We start from the raw sequence: 17,643 nt of genomic DNA on the forward strand, positions 1-17,643 counted from the left end.
CAACTAACCTACAAGTCTTTGGGGTGTGGGACGAAATCAAAGATCTAAAGAGATCACGGGGAGAACGTACAAACTCCATACGGACAGCACCTGTAGTAGGGATCGAACCTAGGTCTCAAGCGCTGTAAGAGCTGTAAAACAGCAACTCTACCGCTGTACCACCACCGTGATCGCCCCTAAGAGTAGATGTGGATGGGAGACTAGCGTAGATGGGGCAGATGGGACTAGTGTAGGTGGGGCATGGGCAGGTGGGACTAGTGTAGATGGGGCATGGGCAGGTGGGACTGGTGCAGGTGTAGGTGGGACAGGTGTAGATAATAATAATAATAATAATAATAATATATCTTTTATTGTCATTGCACGTCAGATGGGGCAGGTGTAGATGGGGCAGGTGTAGATGGGGCATGGGCAGGTGGGACCAGTGCAGGTGGGACTAGTGTATGTCACACACTGCCCTGGGCCGGGGATACATTGCCCCAGGTACATGGATACATTGTCCCGCAACTGTGCTACATTGCCCCATGTACAGTGCTACATTGCCCCCATGGATACATTGCCCCGGGTACATGGATACATTGCCCCATGTACAGTGCTGCATTGCCCCGGGTACATGGATCCGCTGTCCCGGGCCGGGCCGGGCCGTGTGTGTGTCACGGGTTCCGGGGGCAGGCCGGGCCGTGCCGTGCCGCTGGCTGCGGACGATGGCGGAGCGGGCGGCGGGGCCAGCGGGCGGGCAGCGCTGCTGCTCCGGGCTCGGCGCCGCCTCGGGCCGCGGGCAGACGGACACCAACGGGGACGCGCGTCCGGCCGCCCGCAGCCCCGCCGACACCGACCCGGTCATTTACTTCGTGAGGAAGGCGTCTCCTTCGGCCGCCGATTGCGGCGATGGCGCCGGGCTGCTACAGCTCGGAGCCCCGGAGCCCGTCCACCCCTCACACTCTCCCCCCGCCGGAGCAAGTAAGTGGAGGAGGGAGGAGGGAGGAGGGGAGGGGAGGGGAGGGGGGAGGCGAACTCGCCGCTTGGCTTCAGCCCGACTTCACCAACTCTGCCCTGGGAAAGCCGGCCCGGCCCGCCACTGAGCAGAGCCGAGCCTCCAATACCAAGGGCTTCTGTAATGTTAAACCTGGTGCATCTAAACCAGCCTTAAACCTGGTGTGTCTAAACCTGCCTTAAACCCGATGTGTCTAAACCTGCCTTAAACCTGGTGCATCTAAACCTGCCTTTAACCCGGTGTGTCTAAACCTGCCTTAAACCTGGTGCATCTAAACCTGCCTTTAACCCGGTGCATCTAAACCTGCCTTAAACCCGGTGCATCTAAACCTGCAGTGCATCGCCTGATGCACACCCTTCTCTTGCCCTCGGGTTTGCTGGGGTTAATGGCGGGGAGAGGTCGCCCAGGCCACACAGCACCAGTCGTCTTACTGACTCGAGAGGATGCAGGAGAGACTTAGAAAGATATAGACACTAGGAACTGCAGATGCTGCAATGTTGGGTGGCACACAAAGTGCTGGAGTAACTTGCAGACACTAGGATATACAGATTCCTGTTTACAAAAAAAAACACAAAGTCCTGGAGCAACTTGTTGACACAAGGAACTGCAGACGCTGGTTAACAAAACAAGACACAATGTGCTAGAATAACTTGTAGATACTAGGAACTGCAGATGCTGGTTTACAAAAAGAGACAAAGTGCTGGAGTAACTCAGCAGGTCAGACAGCATTTCTTGAGAACATTGATGGGCGATGTTTATTGTCCCTAGTGTGTTGGATAGTGCTAGTGCACGGAGTGACCACTGATCTGTGCAGCCTTGGTGGGCCGAAGGGCCTGTTTCCACGCTGTATCTCTAAAGTCTAAATGTTATGAGAGGCATGGGTAAGGTAGACAGTAAGAACTTTTTCTCCTGGTTGGTATTTTTAGTAATTAAATATCAAATACTAGAGGGCAGAGCTTTAAGGTGAGAGGGGCAGTTAAAAAATGTGCACGGCAAGTATTTTAACACAGGGAGTGGTGGGTGCCTGGAACGCACTGCCAGGGGTGGTGGGCAGATAGATATGTTAGTGGCGTTTAAGAGGCTTTTGGACAGGCTCATGGATATGCTGGGAATGGAGGGATATGGATCATGTGCAGGCAAAGTAGATCAGTTTAACTAAGCATTATGTTTGGCACAGACATTGTGAGCTGAAGGACCTGTTACTCTTCTGATACTGTTCTATGTTCACAAGTTCAGGTCCATGTGCCATAGAGGCAGAATTAGGCCATTCAAGTCTTCTCCGCCATTCAATCATGGCTGATCTATCTTTCCTTCTCAACCCCATTCTCCTGCCTGCTCCCCATAGCCCCTGACACCAGCACTAATCAAGAATCTGTCAATCCCTTCCTTAAAAATACCCAATGACTTGGCCTCCACAGCCGTCTGTGGCAATGAATTCCACAATGCTCCTTATGTTCTGGGAACACACAGAGCTGTGATGGGGACTGGGTCTGTGAGTGACAGGCCACTGTTGAGTCCACTTTGTGCGCATTTATTGCCATGTTGAATAAACATGATCCCTACATTACACGGAACTTTGGACTCATTCTCCTGCATATCAGTTGAGCTGCACAATCAACAAAGAGTCATGCGGCACAAAGCAGGCCCAAAATGTCCAGGCCGACCAACATGCCCCATCTACACTCGCTGCATCTACACTAGTCCCACCTACACTAGTCCCATCTACACTAGTCCCATCTACACTTGCCCCATCTACACTTGCCCCATCTACACTCGCCCCATCTACACTAGTCCCATCTACACTAGTCCCATCTACACTAGTCCCACCTGCTCATGTTTGGCCCATATCCATCTAAACCTGTCCTATCTATGTACCTGTTTTAAATGGTGTTATAGCTCGTTCCATAGACCGGCCACCCTCTGTGTGAAAAGGAACCCCTCATATTTCTATTGAATTTTCCCCCTCACCTTAAACCTAGGTATAGATTCCTGAAGAAGCGTCTCAACCCGAAACGTCACCTATTCCTTCGTTCCATAGATCTTCCCTCACCTGTTTCTCCAGCATTTTTGTCTATCTATAGATTACTCTGCTCGTTTCAACATTTTTTTATTTTAGTTTGTCATGTGTACTAAGGTACAGTGAAAAACTTTTTATTGCTTGCTAACCAGTCAGTGCAAAGACTACATGATTACAATCGAGCCGTTCACAGTGTACAGAAACAGGATAAAGAGAATAACATTTAGCACAAGATAATGACCAATAAAGTTCTATAAGATTTAAATGGGTGAAAAAACTCCATGCATTAACACTATCTATTCCCCTCATGATTTTGTACACCTCTATAAGATCACCCCTCATCCTCCTGAGCTGCAAGGAATAGAGTCCCAGCCTGCCCAACCACTGCCTTTAGCTCAGGCCCGCGAGTCTTGGCAACATCCTTGTAAATCTTCTCTGCAGTCTTTCCAGTTTAATGATAGTGCGGGTGAACAAAACCGAATATCGTCCCTCGTAACAAGTCTCCATAGTTGTCTGTGTGGGGAAGTTGGTTCAGCTAAACCTGTTGCTCTGTACAGTAACAGATGGCAGGATTTCGCTTTGCAACAACGGTTAATTATAAAAAGCCCATTTCAGTTCTGTTTTTACAAAATTAGCCGTCGTTTCGGGAAGGTACAACAGGAAATAAATCACTGAAGTATCTTTTGCATACCTCATTAAAGGCACGAACAAGATGTTTGACATTAAACAAAGAGAGTGTTTGATGGAAATACCCTGCCGTGTGAGTGGAAAGAGAGGTACAGGTCAGTTTCTGTTCAGTTTATACTACAGAATTCCATTAACCTGTAAAGTATTTTGGAACTTGATAGTAAGGATTAAGCATGTGATTTTTGAAAAATGTTTTGCATCAGTAAAGGGCCTGTCCCATGAGCATGCGACTGCATGCGGCAAGCGCGACCTAACGTGGTCGCTTGAGCCGTAAGGCCTCGCGGGGCCAGTCCCACTTCGATCACCGGAGCCGTATGAAGTTGTGCGGAGCTGGTCCCGACATCGCGCGGGTCTCCGAAAAACTAACTGTCCAAAAATTCCGCGCGCCAACGGCCTGCCGGCCCGCAGCCGCATTGAGGCCGTACGCACCGCCTCGACGTCGTACGCAGCGTCTTGACGGCGTACGCCTTCGCTCGAACTTCGTCAACTCGTACGGGATCACTCGACCTCCGAGCGGCCCCCGCTTCCGGTTTGGTCGCACTTGCCGCATGCAGTCGCATGCTCGTGGGACAGGCCCTTAAGAATGCTCAACTGGCTTGTCTCCAGGAAACCCTTAGCAGCCGGGGTAAAGTGTTGGCTAGTTATTGTGAATCGTGTTAGATTTTGTGCGTCCAACAAAATTAAACGGGTGACAAATACAGATAGAAACATAGAAAATGGGTGCAGGAGTAGGCCATTCGGCCTTTCGAGCCTGCACTGCCATTCAATATGATCATGGCTGATCATCCAACTCAGTATCCTGTACCTGCCTTCTCTCCATACCCCCTGATCCCTTTAGCCACAAGGGCCACATCTAACTCCCTCTTAAATATAGCCAATGAACTGGCCTCAACTACCTTCTGTGGCAGAGAATTCCAGAGATTCACCACTCTCTGTGTGAAAAAAGTTTTTCTCATCTCGTTCCTAAAAGATTTCCCCCTTATCCTTAAACTGTGACCCCTTGTTCTGGACTTCCCCAACATCGGGAACAATTTTCCTGCATCTAGCCTGTCCAACCCCTTAAGAATTTTGTAAGTTTCTATAAGATCCCCCCTCAATCTTCTAAATTCTAGCGAGTACAAGCCGAGTCTATCCAGTCTTTCTTCATATGAAAGTCCTGACATCCCAGGAATCAGTCTGGTGAACCTTCACTGTGGCAAGAATGTCTTTCCTCAGATTAGGAGCAAAGCTGTATGCAATACTCCAGGTGTGGTCTCACCAAGGCCCTGTACAACTGCAGTAGAACCTCCCTGCTCCTATACTCAAATCCTTTTGCTATGAATGCTAACATACCATTCGCTTTCTTCACTGCCTGCTGCACCTGCATGCCTACTTTCAATGACTGGTGTACCATGACACCCAGGTCTCGTTGCATCTCCCCTTTTCCTAATCGGCCACCATTCAGATTATAATCCTCCGGGTGCTCTGGTTTCCTCCCACATCCCAAAGACGCGCAGGTTCGTAGGTTAATCGGCCCTCTGTAAATTGCTCTTCGTGTGTAGGGAGTGGATGAGAAAGTGGGATAACATAGAACTAATGTGAAGTTAAGATGGACACAAAATGCTGGAGTAACTCAGCGGGACAGGCAGCATCTCTGGAGAGAAGGAATCCTTCTCCCCAGAGATGCTGCTTGTCCTATTGAGTTACTCCAGCATTTTGTGTCTATCTTGGGTTTCAACCTGCATCTGCAGTTCCTTCCTACTCTAGTGTGAACTTGATGGTCGGCATGAACCCATGGACCGAAGTTCCTGTTTCCATGCTGCATCTATAAACTAAACTTGACTCAACTAAACTTATCGAGTGATACAATTGTGCTTTATAGTACGTAAATACAGTGAATTTATTTAATTTGCATACAAATCAGTAAAATCTTGCTATATATAAATACATTCAGATTACGCGAAGAGGGGGGGGTGGGTACATGGAACGAGCTGACACAGGTTATAGTTGAGGCGCACCTTGTTACAGGTCTGTTAAGCTGCTGCAATTAACAATTTGTACAAACATTGTACAAACATTTAAAGGACAGTTTTATAGATAGAAAATGTTTGGCGGGATATTGAACAGTTGCAGGCAAATGGGACGAGCTCAGGTAGACATCTTGGTTGGCATGGACAAGTTGGGCCGAAGGATCTGTTTCCTTGCTGCATAACTAACCGTATAAAATTCTACTACAAACCCACTGACTCCCATGGCTATCTGGACTACACTTCTTCCCACCCTGCTTCCTGTAAGGACTCCATCCCCTACTCCCAAATTCCTCCGTCTACGCCGCATCTGCACCCAGGATGAGGTGTTCCACACCAGGGCATCGGAAACATCCTCATTCTTTAGGGAACGGGGGTTCCCCTCCTCTACTATAGATGAAGCTCTCACCAGGGTCCCTTCTATACCCTGTGACTTTGCTCTCACTCCCCATCCCCCCATGCGTAACAAGGGCAGAGCCCCCCTTGTCCTCACCTTCCACCCTACCAGCTGTCACATACAACAGATAATCCTATGACATTTTTGCCACCTCCAACGGGATCCCACCACTGGCCACATCTTCCCATCTCCTCCCTTGTCTGCTTTCCGCAGAGACCGCTCCCTCCGTAACTCCCTGGTCAATTCGTCCCTTCCCACCCAAACCACCTCCTCAACTGGTACTTTCCCTTGCAACCGCAGGAAATGCTACACTTGTCGCTTTACCTCCCCCCTTGACTCCATTCAACGACCCAAGCAGTCTTTCCAGGTGTGGCAGAGGTTCACCTGCACCTCCTCCAACCTCATCTATTGCATCCTCTGCTCTAGGTGTCAGCTGCTCTACATCGGTGAGACCAAGCGTATGCTTGGCGATCGCTTCGCCCAACACCTCCTCTCAGTTCGCAATAACCAACCTGATCTCCTAGTGGCTCAGCACTTCAACTCCCCCTCCTATTCCGAATCCGACCTTTCTGTCCTGGGCCTCCTCCATGACCAGCGTGAGGCCCACTGCAAATTGGAGGAGCAGCACCTCATATTTCGCTTGGGAAGTTTACACCCCAGCGGTATGAACATTGACTTCTCCAATTTCAGGTAGTCCTTGCTTTCTCCCTCCCCTTCCCAGCTCTCCCACTGTCTCCGCCTCGTCCTTTCTTCTTCCCACCCCCCCCGCATCAGTCTGAAGAAGGGTCTTGACCCGAAACATCACCTATTCCTTCGCTCCATAGATGCTGCCTCACCCGCTGAGTTTCTCCAACATTTTTGTCCACCTTTTTATAAACTTGATTAGTTTAGTTTAGAGATACAGTGAGGACACAGGCCCTTCGGCCCACTGAGTCTGTGCTGACCACTGATCATTCGTACACTGTTTCTACCTGTACACTAGGGACTAATTTTACAAAAGCCAATTAACCTACAAACCTGCACGTCTTTGGAGTGTGGAAGGAAACCGAAGCACCCGTATAAATCCCACGCGGTCACAGGGAGAACGTACAAACTCCGTACAGACACCACCCGTAGTCAGGATTGAACTTGGTTCTCCGGCGCTGTGAGGCTTCCCGACGGGCTGCGGCTGTGGACTGGGAACGTGGCCGGAGGCCTTTATTGAGGCGCCGCGGTCTCGATGCCTCCCGGATCGCCGTGTTGAAACCCGGGTCGGACGGAGGAGCAGGGGCCTGGCGGGTAGAAGCCAGGGTCGGGCGGAGCGGCCGACGGAGCCTGCGGCTGGGGTCCGGGTCGGCACCACGGAGGCGTGAAGTGGGGGCGATGACAGCGGTGAAGCCTCGGCGGGGGCAGCGGTAAAGCCTCGTGACGATGGGGCCTCGATAGCGGTGAAGTCTCGCGACGATGGGGCCTCGGCGATGGTGAAGTCTCGTGACGATGGGGCCTCGATAGCGGTGAAGTCTCGTGACGATGGGGCCTCGATAGCGGTGAAGTCTCGCGACGATGGGGCCTCGATAGCGGTGAAGTCTCGCGACGATGGGACCTCGGCGATGGTGAAGCCTCGTGACGATGGGGCCTCGCCGGCGGTGAAGCCTCGGTGTGGGGGAACCGCCGTGAGGGGGGAAGAGAACAGAGGAACCTCTGTGGGGGGGGGGGGAGAACAATAGACAATGCGGGGGGGGGGGGAGAAACGACAAAGGGGACCTGGTTTGGGGGAACTGGTGGGGGTGGGGTGGTACAAATGGGGGAGCCGGCGTGCTTTGTAACATTGTCAGCGTTATTGTGGCCGCTACTTGTATACATTGTGTATGCAAGCAAAGAATCTCACTGTGCCTCGATACATGTGGCAAGAAACCATTCCTGTTCCAACTCTACCAGGTTGCCACCATGCTGCCCCCGATATTAAGGATTAGGCAGTGATTTTTCAAAAAGGTTTTACATCGGTACGAATGGTCAACCGGTTTGTCTCTTGAAAACATTTATAACCCGGGTTACGTGTTGGTTATTTATTGTAAATCGTGTTCGATTTTGAGCAGAAAATGCAGATGGTTTCCTTGTGGTTGTCGGAAGGGGAGATATTCTCTGGGATACCAGAGAATTAATCGCCTGGTTCGATGGTGCCTGTTTCCCTGCTGTATCTCTTAACTAAACTTAACTAAATTAAAGATGAAAATGATAATTATTGTATTGTTATTGCCTGCCTAACCTCACCCTCTAACTCCGACCCTGGCAACTCCTCACAAATCTTCTCTGCCCCATTACCGATGAATGATTTGTCAAACTCCTGGAAGTCCTGCATGGGTCCTGTGCTCTCTACCAAAGATTTCATTTTTCATGTCATCAGAGCAGAATTAGGCCATTGAGTCTACTTTGCCATTCAAACATGACTGATCTATCTTTCCCTCTCAACCCCATTCTCCTGCCTTCTCCCCGTAAACCCCTGACACCCTGTCAATCTCTGTGTTAAAAATATCCATTAACTTGGCCTCCACAACCATCTGTGGCAATGAATTCCACAGATTCACCACCCTCTGACTCAAGATATTTCTTCACTTCTCCGTTCTAAAGGAACGGCCTTCAAGTCTGAGACTGTGCGCTCTGGTCCTCGACTTTCGCAACTGGTGGAAACATCCTCTCGACATCCACTCTATACAGGCCTTTCACTTAAATAATCGAATAATTAAATAATCGAAACAAAATTGTGCGGGATTAGAAACCCAAAAAACAGGAGCATCTGGATCCTCAGCTGGTTCTGTCACTTCTGCCGGGAAAAGAGGGAATAGCAAGCTCTGCAGAGCAGCTCCTTTCAGAACAAGCTAGTCAAAGCCAGTGTATTGAAGTGTGGCCTGTAATATACAGTGCATTCAGAAAGGACTCGGGGCCCCTTCACTTTTTCCACATTTTGTTACGTTACAGCCTTATACTAAAATGGATTAAATTCATTTTTTTTATCATCTACACACAATACCCCATAATAAAAAAGCAAAAACAGGTGTTTAGAAATTTTTGTAAAGTAATTAAAAATAAATAACTGAAATATCACATTTACACAAGTATTCAGACCCTTTACTCAGTACTTTGTTGAGGCATCTTTGGCAGCGATTACAGCCTCAAGTCTTCTTGGGTATGACACTACAAGCTTGGCACACCTGTATTTGGGTAATTTCTCCCATTCTTCTCTGCAGATCCTCTCAAGCTCTGTCAGGTTGGATGGGGAGCATCGATGCACAGCTATTTTCAGCTATCTCTTAGAGATATTCAATCGGGTTCAAGTCCGGGCTCTGGCTGGGCCACTCAAGGACATTCACAGACTTGTCACGAAGCCACTCCTGCGTTGTCTTGGCTGTGTGCTTAGGATCGTTGTCCTCTGCCCCAGTCTGAGGTCCTGAACGCTCTGGAGCAGGTTTTCATCAAGGATCTCTCTGTACTTTGCTCCGTTCATCTTTCCCTCGATCATGACTAGTCTCCCAGTTCCTGCCGCTGAAAAACATCCCCACAGCATGATGCTGCCACCACCATGTTTTACCATAGGTATGGTATTGGCCAGGTGATGAGCGGTGCCTGGTTTCCTCCAGACGTGACGCTTGGCATTCAGGCCAAAGAATTCAATCTTGGTTTCATCAGACCAGAGAATCATGTTTAGGTGCCTTTTGGCAAACTCCAAGCGGGCTGTCATGTGCCTTTTACTGAGGAGTGGCTTCCGTCTAGCCATTCTACCATAAAGGTCTGATTGGTGGAGTGCTGCAGATATAGTTGTCCTTCTGGAAGGTTCTCCCACCTCCACAGAGGAACTCTGGAGCTTTGTCAGAGTGACCATCGGGTTCTTGGTCACCTCCTTGACCAAGGCCCTTCTTCCCGATTGTTCTCTATGAAGAGTCCTGGTGGTTTCAAAGTTCTTCCAATTAAGAATGACGGAGACCACTGTGCTCTTCGGGACCTGCAATGATGCAGGAATTGTTTTATACCCTTCCCCAGATCTGTGTCTCACATAATCCTGTCTCGGAGGTCTACGGACAATTCCTTTGTCTTCATGGCTTGGTTTTTGCTCCGACATACACTGTCAACTGTGAGACCTTATATAGACAGGTGTGTGCCTTTCCAAATCATGCCCAATCAATTTAATTTACTACTGATGGACTCCAATCAAGTTGTAGAAACATCTCAAGGATAATCAATGGAAACAGGATGAACCAAACCTCAATTTTGAGTCATAGCTAAGGGTCTGAATACTTATTTTAAGGTGATATTTCATTTATTTCTTTTTAATTACTTTGCAAACATTTTTAAACACCTGTTTTCGCTTCTTCATTCTGGGATATTGTGTGTAGATTAATGTTAAAAAATAAGAATTTAATCTATTTTAAATAAGGCTCTAACGTAACAAAATGTGGAAAAAGTGAAGGGGTCTGAATACTTTCAGTATGTCCTGGTGTTGATTCTCCGACTCCGGGTAAAAGACTGCATGCATTCACCCTGCTCCCCTCATATTCTTATACAACTCCATAAGATGACCCCTCCCGCCTTGCCCTACCATGCACATTTACTCATTGTAATTTGCATGAATGTCTTGCTTTAAATGTCTTATTCCATTCACCATCTAGTGGAATTTAAATATGCTTCAGTCATAGTCATATTGTGTGAAGATAGGCCCTTTGGCCCACATCGACCAACATGGCCCATCGACACTAGTCCCATCTGCCTTGTTTGACCCATGTCCCATTAAACTGATCCTATCCAGGTAATTGTCCAAATGTTTCTTAAACGTTGTGATAGTACATGCCACAACTAACTCTTCCGGCAGCTCGTTCCATATACCCACCACCCTTTGTGTGAAATAGTTACTAATGCCCCTGTCCCACTTAGGAAACCTGAACGAAAACCTCTGGAGACTTTGCGCCCCACCCAAGGTTTCCGTGCGGTTCCCGGAGGCTTTTGTCAGTCTCCCAACCTGCTTCCACTACCTGCAACCTCCGGCAACCACCTGCGACTTCCGGGAACCGCACGGAATCCTTGGGTGGGGCGCAAAGTCTCCAGAGGTTTCCGTTCAGGTTTCTTAAGTTGGGCAGGGGCATTACCTCTCAGGTTTCCATTAAATACCCCCTCACCATAAACCTGTCCCCTGGTTCTTGATTCCTCTACTCTGGGGGTAAATTACTGCATTTATCTGCTTTAAGGTAGACACAAAAAGCTGGAGTAACTGAGCGGGACAGACAGCATCTCTGGAGAAAAGGAATGGGTGACGTTTCAGGTTGAGACCCTTCTTCAGACTGATGTCAGGGGAGGGGGCGGGACAGAGATAGAATGTAGTCGGAGACAGTAAGACTGGTGGGAGAACTGGGAAGGGGGAGGTGGATGGAGAGAGAGGAAAAGCAAGGGCTTCTTGAAGTAAGAGACGTCAATGTTCATACCGCTGGGGTGGAAGCTGCCCAAGCAAAAAATTAAGTGCTGTTCCTCCAATTTGCGCTGGGCCTCATTCTGAGATGTAGGGACAGGTGTTGGATCTCCTGCGGTTGCAGGGGAAGGTACCTGGGGAGAGGGTGGTTTGGGTGGGAAGGGATGAGTTACGGACCAGGGAGTTACGGAGGGAACGGTCTCTGCGGAAAGCAGAAAGGGGTGGAGATGGGAAGATGTGGCTAGTGGTGGGATTCCATTGTAGGTGGCAAAAATGTCAGAGGATTGTGTGCTGTATGCGATGGCTGATGGGGTGGAAGGTGAGGACAAGGGGGACTGTCCTTGTTACGAATGGGGGGAGCGGGAGTAAGAGCGGAGCTGGGGGATATCGAGTAGACCCTAATGAGAGCCTCATCTATAAAGGAAGAGAGGAACCCCCTCGTCCTCAAGAGTCCTTGTCCATCCCCTCCCCAGTTCACCCATCAGCCGAGTCTATCCAGTTTTTCTTCATATGAAGAAAGACTGGATAGACTCGGCTTGTACTCGCTGGAATTTAGAAGATTGAATCTTATAGAAACTTACAAAATTCTTAAGGGGTTGGACAGGCTAGATGCAGGAAGATTGTTCCCGATGTTGGGGAAGTCCAGAACAAGGGGTCACAGTTTAAGGATAAGGGGGAAGTCTTTTAGGACCAAGATGAGAAAAACATTTTTCACACAGAGAGTGGTGAATCTGTGGAATTCTCTGCCACAGAAGGTAGTTGAGGCCAGTTCATTGGCTATATTTAAGAGGGAGTTAGATGTGGCCCTTGTGGCTAAAGGGATCAGGGGGTATGGAGAGAAGGCAGGTACAGGATACTGAGTTGGATGATCAGCCATGATCATATTGACTGGAGGTGCAGGCTCGAAGGGCCGAATGGCCTACTCCTGCACCTATTTTCTATGTTTCTATGTATCAGTCTTACTGTCTCCGACTGCATTCTATCTCTGTAGCGCCCACTCCCCTGACATCAGTCTGAAAAAGGGTCTCCACCCGAAACGTCGCCCATTCCTTCTCTCCAGAGTTGCTGCCTGTCCCGCTGAGTTACTCCAGCATTTTGTGTCTATCTTCGATTTAAACCAGCATCTGCAGTTTTTTCCCACACATTTATCCGATCTATTTCTCTCATGATTTTGTACACCTCTATAAGATCACCCCTCATCCTCCAGAGCTCCAAGGAATAAAGTTCTAGGCTGCCAATCTCTCCCTATAACTCAGGCCCAAAACAAATTCCTCGTATGTTGCAAAACATTCTTGGCTAATTAAGTATGATTAAAGTTCAAATTTGTCACCGGCACTATAAGGTGTAGTGAAATGTAATTTACCATGCAGCATTACAATTAAAAAAAGGAAACAGTACACAACATAGTTCAACACAGACATCCACCACTGCATTCGTCACTGTGGTGGAAGGAAATACAGTTCACACAGTCCTCCTCCTCCTCCTCCTCCTCCCTTGTTCACCCATGGTCGGGGCCCTGACCCTCCGTAGTCGCCGCTACGGACGGCCCGATGTTCAAGCCATCTGGTCATATAATTATGATTAAGTCCAGGCAACATTCTGGTAAATCTGCTCTGCACTCTCTCCAGCCTGACAAAATCTTTCCTATAACATGGTGACCAAAACTGAACACAATACTGTGGCCTCAGCAATGTTTTGTATAACTGTAACATGACCTCCCAACATCTGTACTCAGTGTTGTATTGTTCTCTGAGTCTGAGTGCCTGTGTTGCTGCTGCAAGTCAGATGTTCATTGAACCAGAACCTCACTGGACTTGTGCATATGGGAATAAACCAGACAGGACTGGACTTGACTTGATCACACAACGTAGTGACTCCACCAAGAGTCTGACCACCGAGCCATGACTCTTGTTTGTCAAGGGTTCTGATCATTCCTTCCTGCACTCGAGAGTTTAAACAAGTCAAGTTCAGGTTAGTTTAATTTAGAGATACAGCATGGAAACAGGCCCTGGGGCCCACCGAGTCCATGCCTACCAGCGATCACTCATTCACTCTAGTTCTATGTTATCCTGGTTTTGAATCCTACACACACGGGACGATATACAGAGGCAAAAATTAATCTACTAATCTTGCACGTTTTTGGTATGTGGGAGGAAACCGTAGCCTGATTGTTGCTGGGAAGAAGCTGTTCTTGAACCTGGAGGTCACGGTTTTCAGGCTCCTGTACCTTCTTCCCGATGGTAGCAGCGAGATGAGAGTGTGGCCAGGGTGGTGTGGGTCTCTCATGATGCTGGCTGACATTTTGAGGCAGCGACTCCTGTAAATCCCTTTGATGGTGGGGAGGTCAGTACCTGTGATGGACCTTCGATGGTGGGGAGGTCAGTACCCGTGATGGACCGGGCAGTGTCCACCACTCTGTAGTCTCCTTCCTTCCGTGGCGTTCGTTTTACTGAACCAGGCCGTGATGCAACCAGTCAGTGTGATTCAATGGCCACAGTCCCATCTACACTAGTCCCACCTGCCCAATTTGGGCCCATATCCCTCAAAACCTATTGTTGTGTATCTGTAATGAGCTGCCAGAGAAGGTAGTTGAGGAACTTTCACAATGTTTAAAAGATATTTGAACAAGTACATGGATAGCAAAGGTTTTGAGGGATATGGGTCCAAATTGGGCAGGTGGGACTAGTGTAGGTGGGGCAGGTGGGATTAGTGTAGATGGGGCAGGTGGAACTAGTGTAGATAATAGACAATAGACAATAGGTGCAGGAGTAGGCCATTCGAGCTACTCACTATGATCATGGCTGATCATCCACAATCAGTACCCCGTTCCTGCCTTCTCCCATATCCCATATCTTTAAGAGCTCTATCTAACTCTCTCTTGAACGCGTCCAGAGAATTCTGAAGCAGAGAATTCCACAGATTCACAACCTTCCGTGTGAAAAAGGCTTCCTCATCTCTGTTCTAAATGGCTTACCAGGGCTCAAAATTAGCGGTTGCCCGGGTGCCATTGACCACCCAAAGTGCCGCCGGGCAACCTGAACGCCAACTCATTTTGCCCGGGTTGGCAAGCAGATACTGGTTTGTACCGAAGATAGACACAAAAAACTGGAGTAACTCCGCGGGTCAGGCAGCATCTCTGGAGAAAAGTAACGTGACGTTTCGTGTCGGCGACGGCTGCATTGCGGGGCAAAGATACTAGGTGAGGGATGACGAAGGGTCAGAGCGAATGATGGGCCCCGCACAGCGGCAGCAGCGGCCGCGACAGTGGCTCCATCTCCTCCTCCTCCCGCACCCCGCCCGCCCTGATAGCTGCCGCTGCTTGCAAATCCGCTAACGGCTCTTTCAAAACAAACCCTCCCGCACGCCGAGGCCGGGAGGAGGGAGGGAGGAGGGAGGCCTTGGCGTGCGGGAGGGTTTGTTTTGAAAGTGCTGTTAGCGGGTTTGCAAGCAGCGGCCGCTATCAGGAAGGAAGAGGAGATGGAGGCGCTGTCGCGGCCGCTGCTGCCGCTGTGCGGGGCCCGTCATTCGCTCCGACCCTTCTGAAGCAGCTGCTATAGGATCTTTGAGCTGCACCGCTCGGCCCCGCACCTTGCTGTTGGCTGGCGGAGGAGGGAGGTGGTGGCGAGGAGATCCCAACGGCCAAGGCAGCCGATGTTGTCCGAGGAGCGCTGACCTTCCTTCCTCCCCACCTCGCCCCCCCCTCTCTCTCTCTCTTGTACGTCCCCTACACCCTCCCCCCCTTAATCCTGGGACCCCTCCTCTCCATCCCGCACTGATCCCCATTCCCGCCTCTATTCAGTCCTCACTGACATCCCCTGTGCTCCCCTCCCCATCTACCCGCCCCCCCCCAATCTATTCATCTTGCGCTGATCACCCAATCCACCTCGCATTGTTTCTCCTGCCACCCCCCCCCCCCCCCCCCCATCCATCCTACACTGGTCCCCCAATTCATCCTCTACTTACCCCCGTTCCCATTCATCCATCCTGTACTTACCTCCATCCATCATGTACTGATCCCCCATCCATCCTGTACTAATCCACGCATTCATCCCGTACTGACCCACCCTCCATTTACCCTGCACCTTTCCCTCATTCATCCTGTAGTGATCTCCATTCATCCTGCACAGACCCACAGATCCACACCGTACTCACCCCCCCCCCCCCCCCCCATTCATCCTGCGCTGATCTCCCCCACCCTCCCCCCCACCCATCCTGTACTGATCCTCGCATTCAAGAAGAATGGGGGGAACAGTCTGAAGAAGGGTCTCGACCCGAAACTTTGCCTATTTCCTTCGCTCCATAGATGCTGCCTCACCCGCTGAGTTTCTCCAGCACTTTTGTCTACCCCCCATCCATCCCGTACTGAACCCCCCCATTCAACACCACTGACATCCCCCATGCTCTCCCCTCACAATTTTACCTACTCCAACCAACACGTACTAATTCACCTGCCTCAATCCATCCATTCTGCACCGACTGCCTTCTAACCCCACCCCCGCCATCTATCCACCTCGCACTGATTCACACACACCCCCCTCCCTGACTCTATTGTGCTGGAAATGTCTTCAGAGCGAACATTGACTATGTTTGATAACGGAATGCAATCAAATGTGTTTTAATTCCCAAATATTATTTGTTTTAGTCCATAAAGATGGATTAATTAAATTGTGAACACGTGAAACATTAAAACCGCAGTGTTTGATTGTCACTGCTGCCGTTGACACGTTATTACAGAATTCATTTTAACGGCAAATCAATGCTCTTAATATGGAGTATCAGTACTGTAGTTATTTAATGAGCAACATTCACAACTGTACGTTGGATTTATCCAGGTTTTACTTCTACAATCGATCATATACATCACAAATTTGGTTAGGAGATATTTCAGTTGAAATTTTAACGTTAATTCTGAAGTGGGAATGATGGAAACAGCGTTTATCAATAATTTTTTTTTAATCTGGTGCGTACAAACTGGGTATCTTCATTGCTGTTCACAACACGTACATCTAATCTGAATGTCTGGTAATGTGGCGTCTTGACACCTTTAAATATATTACCAAAAGAACATTTGCTGCAGTTATGTCCTTTGGCCATCTCTTGTCAGTTAGTGTAATGTTTAACCTGTCAGATGGGTATAGTCGGTTTTAACAGCTATTATCATAAAATGCCTATAGAAATTTCCTTGCAACCTGTATATTTTGTTGTGGATAAATTATGTGGGAAGCAAGAGTGTTTCTGTACCAATAGCAATAACGACCCATGCTATGGCCATGTTATGGTAATTTTCAGTCCTTCACAGAAAACATGCTTGCATCAATCTGTAGTGTGCATGGTTAAGCATATATGTTACCATGGTCCAGGATTTATTGACACAGGTTGATCATACGCTGAATAATGCAACCACATTTTAGTTTGGAATTGGAAAGAACTAATAGAAATTGCATTAATTGCAATGTGTAAAAAGAGTTGAGATACTGTCTTATAATTTTGCTGCATGTCATTGTGGGATATATCATGTCTTGATTGGTGAATATGTTTAGTTTGTGACTTTATTTGAAGCAGAAATAATATGTGAATAATATGTGAATGTTAATTGAGTATAATTCCGACTGGTAACTACGCACTTCGTCCGAGCACATTATCGCACGCGTCATGCAAGCCATCATAAATGACCACCTAAACTGTAATTTGGCAACCTAAAAAGCTGCCAAGGTTGCCCAGCTGGCACCAGGGGAAAAAAGTTAAGCGAGAGCCCTGCTTACCCCTTATTCTTAAACTGTAGCCCCTGGTTCTGGACTCCCCCAACATCGGGAACATGTTTCATGCCTCTAGCGTGTTCAAACCCTTAATAATCTTATATGTTTCAATAAGATCCCCGCATCCTTCTAAATTCCAGAGTATACAAGCCCAGCCGGACCATCCTATCAACATATGACAATAGACAATAGGTGCAGGAGTAGGCCATTCGGCCCTTCGAGCCAGCATTGCCATTCACTGTGATCATGGCTGATCATCCCCAATCAGTACCCCATTCCTGCCTTCTCCCCATATCCACTGACTCCGCTATCTTTAAGAGCCCTATCTAGCTCTCTCTTGAAAGTATCCAGAGAACCT

The 17,643-nt window shown here is 48.7% G+C and overlaps 1 protein-coding gene across 1 annotated transcript in view; it reads left to right on the top strand.

Moving 5' to 3' along the window:
• Positions 1 to 668: 668 nt before the first annotated feature.
• Positions 669 to 17,643, top strand: part of LOC116977763 (protein RUFY3-like) — a 94,218-nt gene continuing 77,243 nt past the window's right edge. The window contains exons 1-2 of the mRNA XM_033028545.1: positions 669 to 957; positions 3,710 to 3,790. Of these exons, the coding sequence (XP_032884436.1) occupies positions 702 to 957; positions 3,710 to 3,790 (337 nt within the window). The 5' untranslated portion in view covers positions 669 to 701. The remainder of the gene's footprint in view (positions 958 to 3,709; positions 3,791 to 17,643) is intronic.

Source organism: Amblyraja radiata, chromosome 1 (assembly GCF_010909765.2).
Source record: "Amblyraja radiata isolate CabotCenter1 chromosome 1, sAmbRad1.1.pri, whole genome shotgun sequence".
Classification (NCBI taxonomy): Eukaryota; Metazoa; Chordata; class Chondrichthyes; order Rajiformes; family Rajidae; genus Amblyraja; species Amblyraja radiata.